This window comes from Trachurus trachurus (genome assembly GCF_905171665.1).
Source record: "Trachurus trachurus genome assembly, chromosome: 17".
NCBI lineage: Eukaryota > Metazoa > Chordata > Actinopteri > Carangiformes > Carangidae > Trachurus > Trachurus trachurus.
Window position 1 is genome coordinate 3,478,561 of NC_139900.1, and position 24,361 is coordinate 3,502,921.

The following is a 24,361-nucleotide window of genomic DNA, read 5'->3' on the forward strand; positions in this document are numbered from 1 at the left end:
AGACGGTCGGTGCGGTCGTATCTCAGAGAAATATTTCAGTGTGGATGAAGCAACGATGTCTTCAGTTGAGTCTCTGAGAGAGTTTGTCACCGAGCGACTAACTGCTGCTGCTGAAGAAATATTCAGAGTCTTTAAACAAACTGTCGTCGAGTACGAGGAGGAGATCGATCGTCAGCGCAGACTGCTGGATACTGTCCTAAACCCAGAGATAAAGCTCCACAGGACAGGTCAGTAAAACCAGGAGGGACTCGGTGTAAACTAACAGTGATGTGACTCGTGTAGGACCCTGATCAGGACAATGTTCTCATTTAAAGGGTCACAGTCAGTGGATTAAAGATCGTTCAAGAACTGTGAAACAAAGGAAACTAGAGCATTTCCCACGGGAGCCGCTGCCCGGGAGGTGTGGTCTCTGTCAACATGGGAATCAAACCCCACGACACTTGTTTACATACACAGCTTAATCGAGCTCTGCTCAAAATTAGATTTTGGCGTCTAATCGGACTTCTGTCCTTGTCCCAGTTTACATGCAACTGAACTTAGAAAAAATGTGTTCAGACTCCAGAGCTCGCCATTACTATACTGTCAATACAGTCATTTACATCTCGTAGACAGGATGCAGCTGAAGTGTATGAGTCCTTGAATAGACTCCAGTCCAGACAGAGCATGTTAATGTGGATTCCATCTCGTAGAGGTATTTAAGGTAATGAGATGGCCTACCTTGAGCACAAGATGAGGTTTCACTCGGCAAAAGTGAGGCAAGTGAGGGAATTATAAAAAGAAATGTAACCAAGGAATGGCAACATGCATGGGATAGTGAAGAGACTGGAAGACACTTGCATGTGGTACAGAGGGAGGTGGGCAAAATGAGATTAGGCAAGAGGAGCACTAAAGAAGACTGAGGGTGGGGCACACTGGGTTAGTCTAAGGAGGGAGATTAGGAAGACTGGAGTGTTTGAGTTAACTTTGGTAAACGTAGGGTTGGAAAGAAGATTTTAGTTTTTTTGTTTATTTGTTATTATGTATTGTCATTATTCTGGGAATAGGTGAATCTGGCTCAGACTGGCGGTAATGCACCTTAAAGCGATAGTTCACCCAAAATTCAAATTTCACAAATTTTCTACTCACCCTCATGTCGACTAAGGGTTGGGAGAAGTTTCAGAGCCATCCATGCCTTTTTGGAGTTTACAGGGGGGCTCTGTGAAAAAAAACAGAACAATTTCTCATGTCGGGGCTTCAATACAAGAGGGACATTACAGACGAGCAGTATGGAGGTATTTGGATGTTTTTTGGTGTGTCTTTTTGGACGAAGAAAAGTGAACCCCGTTCGCTACTGTCATATGGCAATGCAGTGCTGCGCAGAGCCCCCCTGTAACTCCAAAAGGGCACGGATGACTCTGAAACTTCTCCCAGCCCTTAGTCGACATGAGGGTGAGTAGAAAATTAGTGAAATTTGAATTTTGGGTGAACTATCCCTTTAACGTTGGTGCCGCCCGCTACAAATGACAAAGAAGAAGAACGTGTCCTCCTTCTCAACACCAGGTGGTGATAATGCTTCCTTTCCGCAGGTTATTACGACCCCTTTTCTGGTTGACCCATTATTAGTTACTGAAAGGTATCTGCAAAACACATGTTGACTGATTGGTTAAACTCCCACTCCATCATCATTAGTATGCTCTACTTATGCATTTTATACTTTGCTCATTGATGATTTATTATTTATTTATTGAAGATTTGGACATGTTTGTTATGACTGAGTTGCTTTAGGAGAAAATAAGTTAAGTTTTATAAGTTTTTCCATGATCTTCTAAATTTCATGTCTCCTTGTTGTTCCAGAGCTCCCACAGCAACGTGTCTATAAGAAGTTGGAGGTCCTCGATGAGCAGCAGCTCTGTAAGCTCCCACAGCAACATGTCAATAAGGAAGTAGAAGTTCTGGATGAGCAGCAGCTCTGTAAGCTCCCACAGCAACATGTTTATAAGAAGTTGGACGTCCTCGATGAGCAGCAGCTCTGTAAGCTCCCACAGCAACATGTCAATAAGGAAGTAGAAGTTCTGGATGAGCAGCAGCTCTGTAAGCTCCCACAGCAACATGTTTATAAGAAGTTGGACGTCCTCGATGAGCAGCAGCTCTGTAAGCTCCCACAGCAACATGTCTATAAGAAGTTGGACGTCCTTGATGAGCAGCAGCTCTGTAAGCTCCCACAGCAACATGTTTATAAGAAGTTGGACGTCCTTGATGAGCAGCAGCTCTGTAAGCTCCCACAGCAACATGTCTATAAGAAGTTGGACGTCCTCGATGAGCAGCAGCTCTGTAAGCTCCCACAGCAACATGTCTATAAGGAAGTAGAAGTTCTCGATGGGCAACAGCTCTGTAAGCTCCCACAGCAACATGTCTATAAGGAAGTAGAAGTTCTCGTTGAGCAGCAGCTCTGTAAGCTCCCACAGCAACATGTCGTCTATAAGGAAGTAGAAGTTCTCGTTGAGCAGCAGCTCAGTGAGGAACAGCAAATCCAGCAAACTCTGGCTCCTCCTGGTCCAGACTGGAGTTTCAGTCTGGAGCAGGAGGAGCCAGAGCCTCCACAGATTAAAGAGGAAGAGGAGGAGTTCTGCAGCAGTCCGGAGGGAGAGCAGCTGCTACTGAAGCAGGAGACTGACACCTTTATGTTGACTCCTACTCATGAGGGAAGTGACCACAGAGAACCAGAACCAACCAGTGACCAGCAGCTCCTCTGTCACAACTCTGCTGTAGCTGAGAGTCAACATCAGGAAGGAAGTGGACATGTAGACCCAGAACCACCTGGAAATGTAGAGACACAACCACATAAGAGACGTTGCACTTGCACTTGCAATGCAAATTACAATAACAATCTGCACATCTGTTTCTTTTGTGGGAAATCTTTCAAGTGGAAGTCGCGCTTACTGTTGCACCTGAGGATCCACACAGGTGAGAGACCATACTCCTGTGAAATATGTGGGAAAGGATTCAGTGGAAAGTCAGAGTTGAACAGACACAGGATAGTTCACACAGGTGAGAGGCCGTACTCCTGCAGCATATGTGGAAAAGGATTCTTTCGGACATCACACCTGAATCGACACATCTCACTTCATACAAGTGGTGCCGTCTTTGGATGTGATGTTACAGGAGCTTTAGATGTAGAAGCTTCCTCTGTGGTGTCCACAGCAGGAGAAGATCTGGAGGACCTCTGAACAGATGTGACCCAGCCTGTTGAACCTGTATCTATTACTCTTGATGTGCTTTGATTGTGAAAGCTTTCATTCTTTTAAAACGTTCCTCTTTGACCTGTTTGTCGTACAGTAACAGTATTAGTCCTGATTATTTTATTTTTACTCTTTTTGTCGGTTTCATTTTGCATTATTACTTTTATAGTTTATTTGTCATCTCTGTCATGACATCAGGGGTGAGGAGGAGGAGGCTCTCCACAAAATCACTGTAATCACAGACTCTGTACTCTTTTGTGGGGAAATTCTCTTTAGTCAGTGCTCCATATAAATATAACACTACAGTATTATTAATATAACCCCTATTTACAAAACATAAGACTTTGGTATATTTATATATTTGGAATGGAACACAGCTACATAACAATATAACATAAAATATTAATATTAGAAATATCAGAAATTACCAGTATTTTGATTCTTATTCTCAAATGAAGCAATACCAATGTTTTAATGTTGTTATTATCACTTAAGGCGGAAATAGAAGCTAGCCGGAACCCGCTGGAAGTAAAAATGACAGCGTTAACTTGAAGAAAATTAGTGTGATCGTATCTCCAGGAAATATTTCAGTGATTAACGTGATGAACCCAGATGTGAGATGAAACTGTTTCGTTCATCTTCACATCCCAGTTCTTCCTATTAAAGACCTCTGACAGTTTCTGAACAATATTTGTCATCATTTTTAGTCCATGTTTATCACAGTTATTTGTATAAAGCTTCATATATGTCCATTATTAACCTCTTTAAAGCCAACGTTCATTTGGAACAAATAAAATGTAATTTGTAGTTTTTAATATTTATGTGCCTAATTTGTTTGTTCATCCATTACTGTGTATTCTGCATGTACATGATGCATGTTCACAGTATGTGCAGATGAAGTCTTTGTGTTTGCTTTGAACTGGATAAAATATTGGACCACTATTATAATCCGATCTCGTTTCTTTGCTGTTGTTTGGTTATTAACAGTAAAAGTTATGACAAACATGTTTGTCTCGGCATATAGCCATTGACAATAATTTTCAGAATTGATTGGATGGATGGATGGATGGATGGATGGATGGATGGATGGATGGACAGATGGACAGACGGACATCATAGACAAACAGACATCCATAGATGGATGGATTGATGTACATCCATCCATTGATGGATAGACATACAGTAGATAGATAGATAGACAAACACATCCATAGATAGATAGATAGATAGACAGACAGACAGACAGACAGACAGACAGACAGACAGACAGACAGTAGGTAGGAAATGGTTTATACTTCCTGTGTCGTCAAGTCAAAACACAACAACATTAGATACAATTTGATCTTGCAGCTCATTTTTATTCAGGAGGTACAGAACCAGAACCCTCTGGTTTATGTTCTTCAGTGACCTGCCTCGTCTTTTCAAGCCATGTGTTCAGCAGTAATTTTACATCCAACCTGTAAGCAGCCATGGAGGAAGTCTAGAAAGTTCAGAAATTACCTTTACTATGAAATGACTGATGTGAAAACAACATCAATTTAATCATCAGGATCTAGTTAATTAGAAATATAAACTGTACATTAATGTATATAAATTAAAATGTCTCAAAGTGCAAATAGCTCAAAGGTGACTTGGTTCATTCAAATGTTCAATATTTCACATCCATGAGAACAACAACATTGTACTTAGGCAGCTTACTTGTGTAAATGTAATCCACATAATAGTTCAATAAACCGTACCACAGTATAATAAACCTTCATTTACAGCAGATAAGGTGCAACATTCACAAGATTAAGTGAGTTCAACAAAAACATCCAGTTGATTTCGTGTTTTGATGTTTCTGTGGCTCCTCTTCACTGTGACAGAACAAGGTGGCTGCAGGTTCATTCAACAACAAAAAAACACCAGAGTGGAAAAATGTCTCCAGACAGAAAGGTCAAGACTCCGGTTGTCACAGTGACGACAAATGTGAGTGTACAGCACTAGAAGTTCCTAAACCTTACTGTCACAGACCTCAGGTGTTCTCCCAGCTGAGACCTCAGGTGCTGCAGTCGTGTGGTTTCTCTCCTGTGTCAGCTGAAGATTCTCCCACACATTCCACACTCCAAGAATACGACTCTTAACTGACATGAAGTTTCACATGGTTTTGCAGGTTTGCTTGCTGTTTGAAACTCTTCCCACAGGTGTTGCAGGAGAACGGTCTCTCACCTGTGTGAGTCCTCATGTGGACCGCCAACGAGCCGGTCTGTCTGAACGCTTTCCCACAAGTCTCACAACAAAACGGTTTTTCGCCAGTGTGGATCAGTGAATGTTGTTTCAATATTGACTCTCGACAGAATCTTTTCCCACAGGTGTTGCAAAGGTATGGCTTCTCGCCATGGTTTCTCAGGTGGACTCTCAGTTGACGACCCAAGCTGAATGCTTTCCCACAGATGTCGCAGGAAAATGGCTTTTCACTTGCGTGGATCTTTACGTGAGAATTCAGAGCCGATTTGGCACGAAATCTTTTCCCACAAGTCTTGCACAGGTACGGTTTCTCACCTGTGTGGGTTCTGACGTGGACGGACAACTCACCGCTGAGCCTGAAGGTTTTCCCACAGGTTTCACAGAAATACGGCCTCTCACCTGTGTGGATTCTGACATGATCAGTGAGAGACTTTGTATGACGGAAGTTTTTCCCGCAGGTGTTGCACAGGTACGGCCTCTCACCTGTGTGAGTCCTCCTGTGGGCCATCATCCCTTCTTTAGTGATGAAACTTCTCCCACATGTGTCACAGGTGTATGGCCTCTCACCTGTGTGGGTTCTGATGTGGACTTTGAGGGCAGGATCACACTTGAACCCTTTGCCACATGTTGTGCACACGTAAGGCCTCTCGCCTGTGTGGATCCTCATGTGAGTCGTCCATATAGACATGGACGTAAATCTTTTCCCGCAGGTGTTGCACAGGTACGGCTTCTCACCTGTGTGGGTTCTCATGTGTATCAAAAAGCCCAAACTGGATGTGAGAAGTTTCCCACAGGTGTCACAGGAGTATGGTTTCTCACCTGTGTGAGTCGTCAAGTGCTTCTGCAGATTGGCTTTCTGAGAGAATCTTTTCCCACAGGTGTTACAGATGTACGGTTTCTCACCTGTGTGGGTCCTCAGGTGAACGTTCAGAGATGATACCTGCTTAAAATTCTTCCCACAGGTGTTGCAGGTATACGGCTTCTCACCTGTGTGTGTCCTCATGTGGATATTCAGTTGGGATTTACATTTAAAGTCTTTTCCACAACTGTCACACTTCAAAGTCGTTTTACCTTTCTTAGTGTCACAGTGACTCTTTGTTGTAGAAGAGTTGTGTACATTGTCACTGTCACTTGTGTTTGTGTGACATCTCTTTTGTGGTTGTGTCTCTACATTTCCAGGTGGTTCTGGGTCTACATGTCCACTTCCTTCCTGATGTTGGCTCTCAGCTACAGCAGAGCTGTGAGGGAGGAGCTGCTGGTCACTGGTTGGTTCTGGTTCTCTGTGGTCACTTCCCTCATGAGTAGGAGTCAACATAAAGGTGTCAGTCTCCTGCTTCAGTAGCAGCTGCTCTCCCTCCTGACTGCTGCAGACCTCCTCCTCTTCCTCTTTCATCTGTGAAGGCTCTGGCTCCTCCTGGTCCAGACTGGAGAGAACCTCCTCCTCCTTACAGACATGTTGCTGTGGGAGCTCTGGAACAACAAGGAGACATGAGACAGAGATGACTACTGTGATGATAAGAAAGAAAAAAGGTTTGGCAGCTCAGATCATGAGCTGTTATTTGTTTAACAAACCACAAGGTGTCACTGTTCTTCTGTGTTTTCAAGTCTTTGAAAACCTTTTTTCCATGTCTCATACAACCTGTGTGTTTGACGATTAAAATACTACAAAACAGTAGTGTGTTAGAGATATTGCACCAATTTTGTGTAACAACGTCACAAAGGGCTTTAGGAAAAATAAATAATTAGTTGTCGCTGTTTATTGAACTCTCTCTCTATGTCCTGTTTATCTCTAAAGTGTCCAGTCAGTTGAAACAAGGAAACCAAGAACTGACCGACATCACTTCTTGTGGAGGAGGAGGAGTGTTTTTATCAATATGATGTCCTCGACCCTCAAAGATGTAACTGTAACCTGTAGTGAGTAAGTGAGTGAGTGCAGAAGGCTGTAAAGGCTCAAAGTGATATAATAAATAAGGATAATGATTTGATGTCATTGGTTTGGGACTTCCCTCCATTTTCTCCCTGTTTGTGACTAAACAACAACACACAGCTCTCTCTTTGATCTTTGTTTACGTATGTCCCTTCCTGTGCTCTGACACCAACTGGTGTCTCTATGACGACAAAGAAAAGAAGGTCAGTGGATACTTACACTTCAAATCTTAGACAAGTCCAACACTGTAAAGACATTTTTTTTTTTTTTACCTGTCTGAGTGTCACTGTTAGAGCTGTGAGAGAGGAGCTGCTGGTCACTGGTTGGTTCTGGTTCCCTGTGGTCACTTCCCTCATGAGTAGGAGTCAACATAAAGGTGTCAGTCTCCTGCTTCAGTAGCAGCTGCTCTCCCTCCTGACTGCTGCAGACCTCCTTCTCTTCCTCTTTAATCTGTGGAGGCTCTGGCTCCTCCTGGTCCAGACTGGAGAGAACAAACTCCTCCTCCTCCTCTTCCTTACAGACATGTTGCTGTAGGAGCTCTGCAAGGACAAAGGTTGGTGAGACATATGAGCTGTGGACTTTTGGTTGCATGTTTTTACATCATGTCTGATGTACAGTCTGTAAATGCTGAAGAGAAGGCCTTCTCTCAGTTTCTGTTTCCATTCAGCATTTTATTTGAATATGAGAAAAGAAAATAAATAAATAAAAGGTAGTCATTCATTTAAAAGAAAAGAACAGTAACAATTTAATCAATTTAACACAATTTGATTACACCACCTTATTATAGATAGATAGATAGATAGATAGATAGATAGATAGATAGATAGATAGATAGATAGATAGATAGATAGATAGATAGATAGATAGATAGATAGATAGATAGATGGGTGGGTGGATGGATGGATGGACGGACGGACGGACGGACAGACAGACGCAGCAGGTTTGAATGAGCTATGGTTTAACAGACCTGCCCTGTGGAAATTCATCTCTTGGTTTCCAGAATAACACCCACTCTGTCTGCGTTAATGATCGATCTCCTCCTTGTACTCGACGACAGTTTGTTTAAAGACTCTGAATATTTCTTCAGCAGCAGGCAGCAGTTAGTCGCTCGGTGACAAACTCTCTCAGAGACTCAACTGAAGACATCGTTGCTTCATCCACACTGAAATATTTCTCTGAGATAAGACCACACCGACCGTCTTCAAGCGTACGCTGCCTCTACACACTGACACAACGCTGCTAGCGCGCTGTCGTTGTTTACTTCCGGTGGGTGTCGCACTGTGAAGTTCCGACGAGCATGTGACCTAGCCTTTATTTCCGCCCTCAGTTTTGATCATTTGTGCCCTGTTTGTGCCGCTTAATTTCAGAATCAGAAAAGTTTTTATTGCCATGAGCAGTAGGTCAATTTACAAGGAACTTGGCATGTCAGGTGCAAACACAAAAGGTTAAAAGAAAAAAGGAAGAAGTACAGATAAATAAAAATTAAATAAAACAGATATAATAATAAATTAAAGATACTGTAGTACAAGAAATACACAGATACAATTTAGGATTGATAGGATTAAAATAGAATAGCATAAAAATAGATACAGAATACAGAAAAGTTATTGTGCAAATTGTTGTGTCCATAGGTCCAATTTCTGAGGGGTGTTTGATGATTTTCTCTGAACTAAAACATTCCACTGACTTGTTGAGCTGTTTTACAGACAGGAGGCAGGAAAACATTTGGAGATAACTTTCTGTAAAAAGTAATTTCAGATATTAACGGGGATAATACTCATACATCTTTGTGTTGCAATGACAATGCTGATCAAGGCTGGATCATATTTTTTATGTGGCCTATTCATATTTAAAATTAAATGTTTTTTTATGTGACACTTTGTCGAGGCTGTTGAGTCCAGGAAATGTATCAAAGTAAACATTTGTCTATTAAATTTAGAAAAGTGGAAGTGTGTGTCTAGCACAAAATGGAGAGACTCAAACACCAAAAACCTGTTTATTTATTTGCTTAGTTTAGACCTGTAATTATTCAGTCCATCCATATGAGATCAGATAGTAAACATTTTCATTATTACATTTCATTGACATTTCATTTGACAGTTTTTTTTTAGCACCTTTTATGAAACGTCATTCATCTTTTACAGCTTGTTTTTGGCTTCACACCTAAAACAGGAGAAAATACAAATGACTTCATCACAAAATTATTAGATATAAAAAATTAAAGGACATGGTGCGGACCAAACAACAAGTTGGTAATGGGTGACACAATAGCGTTTGACACTTTCTAAGCTTTGACATTACAGTTTGTTTAGATAAATGTGGTACAGTATAAACATATTAAAATGAAAAACTCAGAGTTCAGTCATTAAAATTCTTAGCAATTATTCCATTTCCAGTTCTTTTCTCATGTGCACTGTCAATCCCCCACTAAGCCTGAAAGCCGTCCCATGTTCAGTCAGTGAGTGCCTTTGCATTTGTATTTGAGTGGATCATCAAGTGTCTTGCCAAGTTTGTCTTCTGACTGAACCTTTTCCCACATATGTGACAGGGGTACGGTTTCTCACCCGTGTGGATTCTCATGTGCACCAGTAAACGTGTACTGGTGCTGAAGCCTTTGCCACAAGTTTCACAGGAGTACGGCTTCTCACCCGTGTGTGTTCTCATGTGGACCAACATACGTGTGCTGGTGCTGAAGCCTTTCCCACAGCTCTCACAGGAATAAGGTTTCTCTCCGGTGTGAATCCTCATGTGGACCGACAGGATCGAGCTGGTGCTGAAACTTTTGCCACACGTTTCACAAAAATATAGCTTCTGATCTGTGTGTGTTCTTGTGTGCTTTGTCAAGGCCGACTTGTTGTTGAATGTTTTCCCACAGATGGTGCAGGGATACGGCTTCTCACCTGTGTGGGTCCTCATGTGGATTACGAGGCCTTTACTTGATCTGAGACTTTTCCCACATGTTTCACAAAAATACGGCTTCTCCTCTGTGTGAGTTCTCAAATGACTCTTCAGAATTGGTCTGTTACTGAATTTCTCTCCACAGGTGCTACAAGGATACGGCTTCTCACCTGTATGGGTTCTCATGTGCTTGCTAAAAGCTGAGTTGTCTATGAATTTTTTCCCACAGGTGTTGCAGGTGTACGGTTTCTCACCTGTGTGGGTTCTTCTGTGGATTGACAGGCTCGTACTGGTTCTGAAACTTTTCCCACATGTTTCACAAAAATACGGCTTCTCACCTGTGTGAGTTCTCAAATGATTTTTCAGTGTTGAAGTCCGACTGAAAGTTTCCCCACATGTGCTGCATGAATAAGGCTTCTCGCCCGTATGAGTTCTTAAATGTCTCGTCAGTGTTGACATGTGACAAAAGTGTTTCCCACAGGTGTTACAGGAAAATGTCCTTTCCCCTGTGTGGCCACTCTGGTGTTTTTTAAGTTTAGACTCACACTTAAAGTCTTTTCCAGAAGTGTCACGTTTTAGAGTCTTTTTACCTTTCTTAGTGTCACAGTGACTCTTTGTTGTAGGAGAATTGTGTACATTGTCACTGTCACTTGAGTTTGTGTGACATCTCTTCTGTGGTTGTGTCTCTACATTTCCAGGTGGTTCTGCGTCTACATGTCCACTTCCTTCCTGATGTTGGCTCTCAGCTACAGCAGAGCTGTGAGAGAGGAGCTGCTGGTCACTGGTTGGTTCTGGTTCTCTGTGGTCACTTCCCTCATGAGTAGGAGTCAACATAAAGGTGTCAGTCTCCTGCTTCAGTAGCAGCTGCTCTCCCTCCTGACTGCTGCAGACCTCCTCCTCTTCCTCTTTAATCTGTGGAGGCTCTGGCTCCTCCTGCTCCAGACTGGAGAGAACAAACTCCTCCTCCTCCTTACAGACATGTTGCTGTGGGAGCTCTGGAAGGACAAGGAGACATGAGACGGATGTTACAACTGTGAAGATGAAACAGCTCTGATATACCGTATGTTTGGTTTTATTAAGTCCTAACTCAACATACAAAAAAGCATGTCCATTCATCCAATAAAGGAATCAAGTCAAGAAAGTACAAAATTAACAAGTTGGAACAGAATTAGTCCAAACCACCAGATGTGTGTGAAGCAAATCTGTTTTCTACAGAAACTGAAAAAGCCCCATTGTTTCTTAAGGCCTTACCAACCCAACACTGACGAAACCCACATTTAAACCACAAACCACATCACTGACTGACAGAGTTCAGGTGAAACAGAGGTTCTTGGTTCAGATCCAAATTTTGTTTTCTGCAACCGACTGGCTCAGCTGCTGTGATCAGACACCAAACTTTTTTTTTTTTGAAACCACACACATTTCTCACCTGGATCCACTCAGACACAGACTGTACCTGTAACATCTCAGGGGTTAACTGCACTGGATGACAGATCTTGGAGCCTACCAGATCTGCAGATTGGATTAGGTGTCATCCAGTCCTGCTTCAGTAGCAGCTGCTCTCCCTCCTGACTGCTGCAGACCTCCTCTTCCTCTTTAATCTGTGGAGGCTCTGGCTCCTTCTGGTCCAGACTGGAGAGAAACTCCTCCTCCTCCTCCTTACAGACATGTTGCTCTGGATGGACAAAAAATAAAGAATGAAAAATGTAAAAAAAAAAAAAAAAAAAAAAAAAAAAAAGAAAAGAAAGAAAGAAAGAAAAAATTATGAACAAGAATTCAATTGAACGAGAGTGGATCTGACAATGTTTCTAAACAACAGAGTTGGTATTAATGTGTGCCGCACCAGTGTTCAGGGGACTCACAGTGAGTGAGGGAGACAAGGACTGAACAGTCTGTATTATGTTCTGGTGTATTGCCAGTGTGTTATTGTTTGTAATGTTCATCAGATGGGACAGTACACCTCTGCAGCGCTACCTGCAGGGGAGAAATTGGAATTGGTTGGTAGTTTAACACCAAAAATCTTCAATGGAGTCCTGGTTTTCTATTGTGGACTGTTCCTGTCCATTTTGGTGGCATAATAACCAGCAGAAAAGAGAGAGGGCATATGAGAGTGGAATGATAACCAGGGACATTTTAATCTCTTAAAAAAAGATGTTTTTTGTTCAGTCCGATGTGGTTTCACACACCTGTCCGGTGCAGCTGTCCCTCTGGTGTCCAAACGACTTCCAACACCGGAGTTCCTGTCCTGGTCACAGACATGTTACTGAGGGAAGTCTGGAGGAACAAAGGGACAGGGACAGGACTCAAAATTAGTCCAAACGGCCAATACAAAAAAATTAAGTAAAGGAAGAATAAAATGCACAAACAGGTATAACAGACACAGAGAGACACAAATAGCTAATTTTAGGAAACAAGATTAAACAGGAAGTTCCGCCGGTGGTCCTGACCTGCTACAATTATGACAACAACAAAGACTATGCCTTTTACAGACCTGTGGAGCTTTATCTCTGGTTTTAGGACGATATCCAGCAGTCTGCGCTGACGATCGATCTCCTCCTCGTATTCGACGACAGTTTGTGTAAAGACTCTGAATATTTCTTCAGCAGCAGCAGTTAACTCTCTCAGAGACTCAACTGAAGACATCGTTGCTTCATCCACACTGAAATATTTCTCTGAGATACGACCACAGCGACCGTCTTCAAGCTGACTCCACACACTGCTAGCGCGCTGTCGTTGTTTACTTCCGCTGGGTGTCACACTCTGAAGTTTCCGGTGGGAAACGTGAATCCCCCCCCCTCCCGCTCTCAGAGTTGTAAATTATGTAAATTGTTCTAAAAGCAAACCGGAAAAAAGTAACTTTCTGTGTTTGTAAATATAGGCATAAAATACAAAAGTTGCCTCTATGACCAAAGTGGAATTATATTTCGTGATGTAATTTCATTCTTAATTGTTTTATTGTCTGATGTTTTAATGCTTTTCTGTGCTTCTTGTGTCTCTGAGTTCATGAAATCATGAAGCGCTTTATAAATAAAATGTATTATATTATTATTATTATTATTATTATTATTATTATTATTATTATTATTATTATTATTATTATTATTATTATGTACCTAAATGCAGTCTGGACCATCTTGATCCATCAATATAACTGTGGTAGAGTATAGAAATATTAAATTGAATATTTCACAGCTCAGTTATTTACATTCTTAGAAGTTAAACAATGATTTTTTCCAAACCTCTTCAAGTCGACTGTGACCTCTACACTGAGTGCGAAATCCATCCCACATGTTCAGTCAGTCTATGATTTGTTGTTGTTTGTTGTTATCTGTATGGATCATGTTTGGGTGAAAACACTGAATATTTACCTTTACTAAATGAAGTTAATATTGTGTCTTACTGATTAATAAATAAAACAAATGTTTTACTGACTGATTAAATAAAGCTGAACCTGTCTCTAGGCCCGTGTGGCCTCTTGAATAGAAACATTGTGCAGAAGGGTTTTGAATTATCTGTGTTACGGCCTTGGACTCTCAGAGACCTTGGACAAAAAGTTATGGCAGTGTAGGGAGGATTTTCTGCTTTGTTTCAGGTCCAGATGTCCGTGTGCTAAGAAGATGGGTCCTATGCCAGCCTGAGTGCACCAACGAAGGGAGGGCTAAGTCTAAACCACAGCCACTCCCCACCTGTTTTTGACCAATAAGAATTAATTACACACACTACACAGTGCAAAGTACTAAATATCAATGTAATGCTTTTGTCTGAGGGCAGATCACAGAGAATTCTCTCTCTCTTGTGATGGTGGTTGCAGCTGACTGCTTGCAGACTGCGATTTCTTGAACAGGAGAGTTTCTTGTATTTGATTAGTTTGATGATCCAATTTTAATAAATAGTTACCAAGCACATCGTTGTTTGTCCTCTCTTGGAATAAATTAATACGCATGTAATTTTTCCTGTTTTCAACCTTACAATCATTATGTCTTACCACATGTGTCGTCTGACTGAAGCTTCCTACTGTTCACTAACTGACATGTCACTAACACTGTTCCCACATGTTGCACATAAACCACAATTTATGTACAGAACTTCCTTTAAAGAGGGTTAAAATATATTATTGTTCATCAATGTTGTCAATCTCATATCAAAGACTGTGACTTCCCTTTTTAATGATTGATCTTCAAAAAAACAAAGTGTGAATAAAGAGCTTTATTAACAAGAATACCAGATTCAGAGTAAATACAAAGTCTAATAAACATAAAGATGAGAGTAACAATAAAATTACGTGATGATGAGGAGAACAGGAAAGTGTCATATTTGGATCCTTAACTCTGTGCTGATGACGAACCTCTTTGTTTGTGGCTGACCTGCTTCTCACCTGTGGATTCTAATAAACCTGCTCAAGACCGATTTGACATTATTTTCCCTACTGGTGTTGCAGGTTTACGGATTCTCACCTGTGTGTGTTTTCATATGTGCCGAGGTCTGGTAAGAATATCTGAATCTTTCCCCACATATTTCACAAGGATAAGGCTTCTCACCTGTGTGGGTTCTTCTGTGATACGTCAGACTTGTATTGTTTGCTAACCTTTTCCCACATATTTCACAAGGATAAGGCTTCTCACCTGTGTGGCCTCTTCTGTGATACAGCAGGCTTGTACTGGTTGCGAACCTTTTCCCACATGTATCACAAGAATAAGGCTTCTCACCTGTGTGGATTCTTCTGTGATTCATCAGGCTTGCCCTGGTTGCAAGCCTTTTCCCACATGTATCACAAGAATAAGGCCTCTCACCTGTGTGTGTTCTCATATGGATCACCAATTTTATTTTACTGGTAAAACATTTGTCACATATTTCACAAGAAAAAGGCCTCTTCTCACCTGTGTGGATGTACATATGTATGGTCAAATTATTCTTTTGGGCAAATTTTTTCCCACAAGAGTTGCAGGTGTATGGCCTCTCACCTGTGTGTGTTCTCATATGACTCCTCAAGTGTGCTTTACTGGTAAAACATTTGTCACACATTTCACAAGAAAAAGGCCTCTTCACACCTGTGTGGATGTACATATGCCTGGTCAAATTATTCTTTTGGGTAAATTTTTTCCCACAAGTGTTGTAGGTGTACGGCTCCTCCCCTGTGTGTGTTCTCATATGGGCATCTAAGTTTGTTCGACACATAAAACCTTTCCCACATTTTTCACACAAATAAGGGTGACTTTTTTTATGTCTTCTCAGATGAGACATGCCACTGAATTCTTTCCCACAGGTGCTACAACAAAATGTCCTTTCCCCTGTGTGGCCACTCTGGTGTTTTTTCAGTTTAGACTCACACTTAAAGTCTTTCCCAGAAGTGTCACATTTTAGAGTCTTTTTACCTTTCTTAGTGTTACAGTGACTCTTTGATGTAGGAGAGTTGTGTACATTGTCACTTGTGTTTTTGCGACATCTCCTTTTTGGTCGTGCCTGCACATTTCCAGGTGGTTCTGCGTCTACATGTCCACTTCCTTCCTGATGTTGGCTCTCAGCTACAGCAGAGCTGTGAGGGAGGAGCTGCTGGTCACTGGTTGGTTCTGGTTCTCTGTGGTCACTTCCCTCATGAGTAGGAGTCAACATAAAGGTGTCAGTCTCCTGCTTCAGTAGCAGCTGCTCTCCCTCCTGACTGCTGCAGACCTCCTCCTCTTCCTCTTTAATCTGTGGAGGCTCTGGCTCCTCCTGCTCCAGACTGGAGAGAACAAACTCCTCCTCTTCCTCTTTAATCTGTGGAGGCTCTGGCTCCTCCTGCTCCAAATTGAAGAGAACAAACTCCTCCTTACAGACATGTTGCTGTGGGAGCTCTGGAACAACAAGGAGACATGAGAATAAGACCATCATTGAAAAACTCTGATCTAGGTTTGGTCTTCTGTCCTAAAGCAACTCACTCAAAATCTTGTCCAAATCATATGTTGGAGTTAATTATTGATGTTAGTCTTCAATGTTTTGTTTAGGTTGGTGTATTGTTTATTTAATATTTAGTTTTGATTCCGCAGAATCAATTTATTTTATTTCATTATGATCAGATTGGTGAGCCTCAACTCACCATGGCAGCCCTCTATGACACACAGCTGCAGCGTAAAAGCCAGCGCTATTCGTAAGGATTGCTCACATGCTTTGCATGGCGAGTTCCAGCTCCTTCGCTCTGGCTGTCGGTTTGTGGCCCCTAAGGGCAGGACAAAACGGGACAGAAGCAGCTTCATACCCACAGCAATTGTAATGCTGAATAGTAAAGCCACAAGGTGATCTTGTTCATATTGAACTTAGTTGGCCCCAGGGACATGTAGAAGCACTTTTCTATGGAGAAGCACTTTTCTATTTCTATTCCTATGACTATGACCATGTATTTTGATTATATTGTGTTTTTCTATTTGTGATTTGTCTGTCATAATGTCTGTGTGTGGCTGTTTATTATACTGGGATTGCCGAGTGCCTGTCTGCACAACAAATTTACCAGCTGATATTAATATAGAAACCATGACCTTGAGATTTCTGTTAGTATTATGTTTGTTATTTGTTTAGTTTAGGTGATTTCTTGTCTGTTTTTGTGTTTCTTTTTCATTTAGCCAAATTAAGGGCACCCGAGAAAAACTTTTTTAATGAAATTGGACATTCTTCTGTGGTGGCCCTGAAGTGCAAAACACAACGGCAAATCAGACAACAACGGCAAAAGAGAAAACACAACACAAAAAGAGAAAACACAACGGCAAAAGAGAAAACACAACACAAAAAGAGAAAACACAACGGCAAATCAGAAAACACAACGGCAAATCAGAAAACACAAAAGCAAGAGAGAAAACACAACGACATTAACCAAACCGGAAAAGGTAGGTACCCTCGAGTGGAATACGTCAACGCGGCCGCCATCTTGGTCAGGGGGAAGCCGTGTCTACTTACTGCACTAGTCAACAGAGGCAGAGGTCTATCAGCCATTAAAATCGCCATAACTCACCGAATATTCAACCGATTCTCAAGCCGTTTGGTTTATTATAAATGTCAGACATATATTTATGATACAGCAACAACAAAAAAATTTAGAAAAATTTTATAATTTTTTTTTTTATGTATTAAACATACACTTAGATACTCAGACACCCCACATGCATAAATACACTGTTTTCTGATTTGCCGTTGTTTAGTAATTTGTCGTTGTGTTTTCTGTTTTTTTGTTGTGTTTTCTGATTTGCCGTTGTGTTTTCTCTTTTTGTGTTGTGTTTTCTCTTTTTGTGTTGTGTTTTCTCTTTTGCCGTTGTGTTTTCTCTTTTTGTGTTGTGTTTTCTCTTTTGCCGTTGTGTTTTCTCTTTTGCCGTTGTGTTTTCTCTTTTTGTGTTGTGTTTTCTCTTTTTGTGTTGTGTTTTCTCTTTTGCCGTTGTGTTTTCTCTTTTTGTGTTGTGTTTTCTCTTTTTGTGTTGTGTTTTCTCTTTTGCCGTTGTGTTTTCTCTTTTTGTGTTGTGTTTTCTCTTTTTGTATTGTGTTTTCTCTTTTTGTGTTGTGTTTTCTCTTTTGCCGTTGTGTTTTCTCTTTTGCCGTTGTGTTTTCTCTTTTTGTGTTGTGTTTTCTCTTTTTGTGTTGTGTTTTCTCTTTTGCCGTTGTGTTTTCTCTTTTTGTGTTGTGTTTTCTCTTTTGCCGTTGTTGTCTGATTTGCCGTTGTGTTTTGCACTTCAGGGCCACCGTATTCTTCCCATCCGTTTACACCACAATGATGGCCCTTTGATTTTTTTTATGATCTAAAGTTTGATTTGAACTACTACTACTACATTATGATTATAGCTTACACTTTTTTTTTATTACAAAAGACCAATTTAAACAAGCATTTTTAAAGCAGAAGTAAGTGATCCGGTCGTTTTGGCTAACTTCTTGTCAGCCGATGGAGTTAGCAGTCCCCGCCCTTGTCATGGATCTATTGGTCCTCGTCCCTACGTCACCACATTCACGCGCATCCCTTGGCTGCACACACAGAGAGGACCGCCCCTTCATGCCGTTCTCTCTCCTCATTGGATAAAGGTTGTTGGATACAATAAAATACATACAAGGAAAGTTTTCTCCTCAGCTTACAGCAGAGCAGAGTGACTGACAGACCCGTGTTTCAGACCAAACACTCTATGTAAGTGATTGCCGTCGGAAGATACAACTATTTAAGACTTATATTAACACAAAAATTCCACTTAGCCTAGAAATCTAGTAGGGATGGGAACGACATAGGATTTGGATTGTCGATTGTCGAGGACCATGTGTCGACTTTTTGTCGAATTGTCTGCCCTTTTTTAAATTTTTTTTTTTTTTAAACAGCAGCAGATATAAGGGCGCACTCACACGGGCCAGTTGTACCGTGCTGAAGCCCGAATGCCCCCTCCTCTGTCCTCCCTGGCCCGCACTCACACCACCTCGAACCCAAGCTGATCAAGCACGGTTGCCTCCGTTGATATAGAGGGATTATTTGTTTACCAACACGGCGGATGTGCGCTTTAACCTGACTGCAGAAAGAACAGAAGCGTCATGACCGCGCGACGACCGACAACAGAAAATTTCCTGCTGAAGCCTGTTATTACGTGACTTTATTAAGTTTTAATATTTTTTCATGCAAGAAAGTAACCGTTTAGATCCCCAATGTGCGGTTAAAGTTATATATTTACAGAGTTTAGAGCGTTGCTCGGCACCGTATAAATGACGTCACGGCGGCACTAGTGATACTCAGTTGTAATGGAAACACAACCAAACCGAGCCGAGCCGTGCTAGTGGAAATGCACCTTTCCACTAGCAAGGCTGTTGTCGGTCGTCGCACGGTTATGACGCTTCCAGTGACGACACTCATCGGCCAACGGCTGACGTCACGTTTTAGTAACGCTTCAGCTCGCTTGGAACCAGGGCTGAGTAGAGCACTGGAAAAGAGAGTAACGACACACATTGGTTCAATGGAAGCGCCTCCTGATGGCGGAACATGGGTATTGCAAAAGCGCCCTGCATTGTTGGTGAATGAGCAGTGTGGTGTTTTCAATAATTTAAGGACATTTATAGATCACCCACGGTAATAGCATCATTGAGGACCCTTTACAAATAAATATTAACACATAGGCGAGTAAAAAACAAAACAAAACAAAAAACAGTTGTCTACATTAATGTTTCAATCTACATTTTGTAATACACAAATTATAAATATAATTTGATATGACCAAGACACCTAAAAACAAAAACACGTCCGTTATCATCAATTTACAAGTAAGTGGGCAACATTGGAGTGAATGAGTTTTCTGGGCGCTTTTGCAATACCCATATCCTGCCACTAGGGGCGCAAAACCCTTACCACGGGAGTCAATGGTGGTGTCGTTACTCTCTTTTCCTGTGCTCTAAGGCTGAGGTGATACCAAACGTGTACCTGGTTGCAGGTACTGCGTGCTAGTGGAAACACGCAAATAGCGCGCCGAGCCGAAGCGAGAGATTTTAGAAGGATTTTAGTCATTATGCATTGTGGTAAACTATAGCGTTTGGCTGTGGGGACAGGCAACAAAGGCTATGTTTCAGTGTTTTTAATATATTTTTGTTTAAAGTTAGTGAACAGGATCCTACACGAATCACATCACTAGTTCCGGGTTTTACAGACCTGTCCTGTGGAGCTTTATCTCTGGTTTTAGGACGATATCCAGCAGTCTGCGCTGACGATCGATCTCCTCCTCGTACTCGACGACAGTTTGTTTAAAGACTCTGAATATTTCTTCAGCAGCAGCAGTTAGTCGCTCGGTGACAAACTCTCTCAGAGACTCAACTGAAGACATCGTTGCTTCATCCACACTGAAATATTTCTCTGAGATACGACCACACCGACCGTCTTCAAGCTGACTCCACACAAATAACGCTGCTTACTGTCTTCATTTACTTCCGCTGGGTGTCACACTGTGAAGGTCCGGTGGGGACCGAGAATTATTTTTTCTTTCCGCTCTCAAAGTTTCGAAAACCGTGATGTCCAAGGTGGAATTAAAATATTTCATGATAACAGTTCGTTATAATTTCTTGAGTAAAATTCCATAGTGATCAACGCAATAAAATCATGTTAATAGTGAATAAAAAGAAAGATATTTGGCTGGTAAAAGTAGGCGAGTATGTTTAGCAGAAATGAAGCACTAGAGTCAGAAATGACTTGTTTAATTCAGTGTGTATAATGCAGTCTGTGCCATCTGGAGCCATTATGTATAATGATATACTCTGCCTCAACATGTGATATCACATATTGAGGCAGAGTATAGTGTTAACATGAATCGTTTACAGCTTTACATTCTTCGAAATTTGACTCAGAGTTAAACAATGATTTTTCCAAACCTCTTCAAGTCGTCTGAACTCTCCATTGAGTGTGAAATCTGTCCCACACGTTCAGTGTCTTACCACATGTGAAGCTTCCTCCACAGATGTGACAGAGGTGCAGCTTCTCAACTGAGTGAGTTCTACTGTTCACTGACTGACACATCACTAACTCTGTTCCCACATGTTGCACATAAACCACAATTTATGTACAGAACTTCCTTTAGAGAGGGTTAAAATATATTATTGTTCATCAATGTTGTCAATCTCATATCAAAGACTGTGACTTCTCGTTCAATGGTTGTTCTTCAAAAAAACCAAAGTGTGAATAAAGAGCTTTATTAAAGCAGAAGTAAGTGATATATTTGTGTTAATATAAGTCTTAAATAGTTATATCTTCCAACAGCAATCACTTACATAGAGTGTTTGGACCGAAACACGGGTCTGTCAGTCACTCTGCTCTGCTCTGAGCCGAGGAGAAAACATTTATCGTATCCTACAGTTTTTATCCAATGAGGAGAGAGAACGGCATGCAGGGCTGTGTGTGCAGCCAAGGGACGCCGTGAATGTGGTGACGTAGGGACGAGGACTGTTATGGTGCGTTCAAGGAAACTCGTATTTTTCCGACCGTGAAGTCGTACCAGTTCGATCTGGTACGAGTTCACCGGTCGGAAGTTACGAGTGGCCGTTATAGTGACTTTCACCGGTAAAACAGGTCGGAAAAACACGAGTGGGTTGCCTGGAACGCTACAAAGTCGTAAGTTGTGACTTGAAGCTGTAATTTACGATTTCAAAAGCCTGCCTGGAACGCAGCATTAGCGAAAACGACCGGACCACTTACTTCTGCTTTAACAAGAATCCCAGATTAGAGTAAATACAAAGTCTTAAACATCAAGATGGGAGTAACAATAAAATCCAGGAAAGTGTCAATATTGGATCCATAATATGTGCTGATGATGAACCTCTTTGATGATGACAGCAAAGCTTCTCACCTTCACCTGGATTCTAATAAACCTGCTCAAGACATACAGTATTATTTTCCCTACAGGTGGTTTACAGATTCTCACCTGTGTGTGTTTTCATATGAGCTGAGGACTGGTAAGAATATCTGAATCTTTCCCCACATATTTCACAAGAATAAGGCTTCCCACCTGTGTGACTTCTTCTATGAAGTGTTAGGTTTGTATTGGTTGTGAACCTTTTCCCACATGTTTCACAAGAGGCTTCTCACCTGTGTGAGTTCTATGGACCACCAAGTTTGCTTTACGAGTAAAATATTTGTCACACATTTCACAAGAAAAAGGCCTCTCACCTGTGTGGATGTACGTATGCCTAATCAAAACTATCTTTTGGGTAAATTTTTTTCCCACATGTGTTGCAAGTGTACGGCCTCTCCCCTGTGTGTGTTCTCATATGGATGTCTAAGTGTATAAATGCATAAAACCTTTCCCACATTTTTCACACAAATAAGGTTTCTCACCTGTGTGACTTTTTATATGTCTTCTCAGATTTGACGTGTCATTGAATTCTTTCCCACATGCGCTACAACAAAATGTCCTTTCCCCTGTGTGGCCACTCTGGTGTTTTAACCCTCTCTATAGGCACTCTAGTTCCGACCATAGACATGAGTTTCCTACCCATTTCTGGGAGCATACCGCCACCTACTGAGCAGGAGAGTGCCGAGAGAGTGGGCAGAAAAGTCTATAGTCTTTTAAAGAGCAAATGAACACAGCTTTGTGTGTTCTTTGTATGGAGAACAACATGACATAAAATATAATGATGTGAAGAGTGTGATGATGATCTCCAGAACAAATGAGGATAAACATATGATTTTCCCTGACTTTAAGCTGTCAGGTCAAGTTTTAAAAACCTGTAGTCAGGTGAAATATCTTGGTCATGTGATCACAGACACACTGACTGATGACGAGGACATTCTGCGTCAGTCTCGCATGTTCTATGTGCAAGCAAATGTGCTAAGACGGAAATTTGGCTGTTGCTCTGATGATGTGAAGCTGACTCTGTTTAAAGCTTATTGCACACCGCTGTACACTGCACATCTGTGGTCAAATTACAAAAAAACGAGCTTTCGGAGATTACAAGTGGCATATAATGACTCTTTAAGAATCTTGTTAAAACGGCCCAGATGGACCAGCGCCACTGAAATGTTTTTGACTGCTCGAGTCAACACTCTCCAGTCTGTCTTAAAGGTGTACAGAAAAGAAAATTGAATTTGAGCCCACTCTGGATCATAAAATTAATGTAATAACTCATCTTTCAGACAATGTAGGCCAAACTTTGTGCAAAATTCTATTTTTGAGTAAATCCGGGATGAAAGTGTGTATTTCTTTTTTCGCATTGGATAATGCAGGCGCACGGATTACACGTCAGCCTGTACACGATTCATCAGCCACTGATATTGGATCCGTAATCCGTCATTCAAACGTCTGAGACACACACACACACACGGAGCTCGTCTCGCCCCAAGCTTTGAATATCCCTCCCGCTCAATAACGACCAATCAAATTCGTTTTCCTTACTCGGGTAAAGTCGTGTTGCAGCTCGTGACAACTCGGCGCGACAAACAGGACAAACGGCCATTTCTGTACACCTTTAAAGCAGAAGTAAGCGATCCGGTCGTTTTGGCTAACTTCTTGTCAGCCGATGGAGTTAGCAGTCCCCGCCCTCGTCATGGATCTATTGGTCCTCGTCCCTATGTCACCACATTCACGCGCATCCCTTGGCTGCACACACATAGAGGACCGCCCCTTTATGCCGTTCTCTCTCCTCATTGGATAAAGGTTGTAGGATACAAGGAAAGTTTTCTCCTCGGCTTACAGCAGAGCAGAGTGACTGACAGACCTGTGTTTCGGACCAAACACTCTATGTAAGTGATTGCCGTCGGAAGATATAACTATTTAAGACTTATATTAACACAAACATTCCGCTTACTTCTGCTTTAAGAAATATCATGTATAAGTTCATTTGTCGTCTAAACAACTCAGAAAATCAGATTGTGATGGAACTGACAAACGTTGCATTTAGTGCCACACGTTACACGTCACTGCTTTGGAAACACTGGTATAAGTGTCTTTTAATAAGGGGCTGCTAGACTATCCCGTATGTCGTTGTTGTTGTTGTCATTGTGGTTGTTGTTGTTGTCTTGTTGTTACTGCTGATGTTGTTGTCATTGTTGATGGTATTGTCGCTGTTTGTATTGTTCTTTTCCTGTCCTGTCTTGTGTTTTTAACTGGACCCAGAGTCTGTACTAATAAATTATCTATAGAAATAAATTAATTAGTTTTAAAAAAAGAAAAAAAAGAAGAAAAAAAACAACAACAACTTAAATCAACCCTATTAAGCTGGTGTTAACGTAGAAACTCGAACAGAGTTTCATGACTCTCTTCTGTTAAAGTCTGTTAGGCTACTTCCTCACAAGAAGTGTACACTCTTCTTATTGTTTTAACAACTGGGTTGATTAGGGACACTATATCTTCTGCCAACAACCTTACTAACCTGCCAACAAGAAACTTTCTCAAATCAGGCCCAGTCACGATCATCAAAGGTTCAACCAGGACGAAAATTGTAAAAATGACTATGTTGCAACATATATTAAAAAGGAGATGGTCCATGATGTACTGTATATGGTCAATGCTACTACCTGAGAGACAAGAACAAAACAGGAGAGATTCACTGTTGTCTAATGATTGGAGATCCCCATCGTACCCCCACAAAGCTGACAACGACACCAAGGGTTCAGTCAACTGTGCTTTAATCA

General features: G+C 41.4%; 1 protein-coding gene across 1 annotated transcript; it reads right to left on the minus strand.

Moving 5' to 3' along the window:
- Positions 1 to 9,506: 9,506 nt before the first annotated feature.
- Positions 9,507 to 10,923, minus strand: LOC311001072 (uncharacterized protein). The gene has a single exon (XM_083992037.1). The coding sequence runs from the start codon at positions 10,726 to 10,728 to the stop codon at positions 9,823 to 9,825; it is 906 nt and encodes a 301-aa protein (XP_083848163.1). The 5' UTR covers positions 10,729 to 10,923; the 3' UTR covers positions 9,507 to 9,822.
- Between the last annotated feature and the right edge of the window lie 13,438 nt (positions 10,924 to 24,361).